Here is a 908-nt window from a genome sequence, read left to right as displayed (position 1 = left end):
TCCAGCGTACACACACGCTCCAGGGCCCGCTGCTGCAGCAGCAGCAGCAGCAACAGCAGCAGCAGCAGCAGCAATAGCAACACAAACAACAGCAGCAGCAACAGCAATAGCAACACAAACAACAGCAGCAGCAACAGCAACAGCAGCAACAGCAGCAGCAACAGCAGCAACAGCAGCAGCAACAGCAGCCAATCCACCCATTTGCATGCACTCGCAGAAGCACGCCTCAAGCAGCAGCGTCGGCTGCAGCAGCAGCAGCAGCAGCAGCAGCAACAGCAGCAGCAGCAGCAGCAGCAGCAGCATGTAGGTGCCGCAGGTGTTTGGCTTACGAGTTGTGTTTGTAGGCTTCTCTCTCTCCCCAGACAAACAGACACATCAGCAAGCTCATTCAGCAGCTGACCTGCAGCAGCAGCAGCAGCAGCAGCAGCAAAACGCAACAGCAGCAGCAGCAGCAAAACAACAGCAGCAGCAGCAGCAGCAGCAGAAATGAATCGCCGCATGAAACGGTTAGAAGGATTCACTCCCACCACGCAGACATATATACTGTTTCTCTTGCTGCTACTTCTGCTGCTGTTGCTTCTGCTGCTGCTGCCTCTGCTGCTGCTGCTGCTGCTGCTGCTGCTGCTGAGTTTATGTGCAGCAGCCTCACTCTGTCGCTTCTCCAGCTCCGCTGCTTCTGCTGCTTTACGCTGCAGTTCAGCCTTCAGACGGGCATTCTCCTGTAAGCAGCAGCAGCAGCAGCAGCAGCAGCAGCAGCAGCAGTAGCAGCAACAGCAGCAATAGCAGCAGCAGCAACAGCAGCAACAGCAGCAGCAAGTTGAGCACTGCAGCAGCAGCAAACTAATGGGGGTCGACTCCAGGAGCAGGAACTTCTTGCTGCCATCGCAGCACCCTAGTGGAAGCAGCAA

At 56.3% G+C, this 908-nt stretch overlaps 2 protein-coding genes across 2 annotated transcripts in view; one reads left to right on the top strand and one right to left on the bottom strand.

Annotated features, from left to right (window-relative positions):
- Positions 1–307, top strand: part of EMH_0001320 (uncharacterized protein) — a gene marked incomplete at both ends in the record, with an annotated part of 944 nt that extends 637 nt beyond the window's left edge. The window contains one exon of the mRNA XM_013495552.1: positions 3–307. Within this exon, the coding sequence (XP_013351006.1) occupies positions 3–307 (305 nt within the window). The remainder of the gene's footprint in view (positions 1–2) is intronic.
- Positions 308–696: 389 nt separating this feature from the next.
- EMH_0001310 (uncharacterized protein) overlaps positions 697–908 on the bottom strand; it is a gene marked incomplete at both ends in the record, with an annotated part of 3,694 nt that continues 3,482 nt past the window's right edge. Inside the window, one exon of the mRNA XM_013495551.1 lies at positions 697–719. Within this exon, the coding sequence (XP_013351005.1) occupies positions 697–719 (23 nt within the window). The remainder of the gene's footprint in view (positions 720–908) is intronic.

The sequence above is a fragment of the Eimeria mitis genome, genomic scaffold (assembly GCF_000499745.2).
Source record: "Eimeria mitis Houghton genomic scaffold, Emh_scaff163, whole genome shotgun sequence".
NCBI lineage: Eukaryota > Apicomplexa > Conoidasida > Eucoccidiorida > Eimeriidae > Eimeria > Eimeria mitis.
Note: the sequence above shows the minus strand (reverse complement) of the source record. Positions and strands in the feature narration are given on the sequence as shown.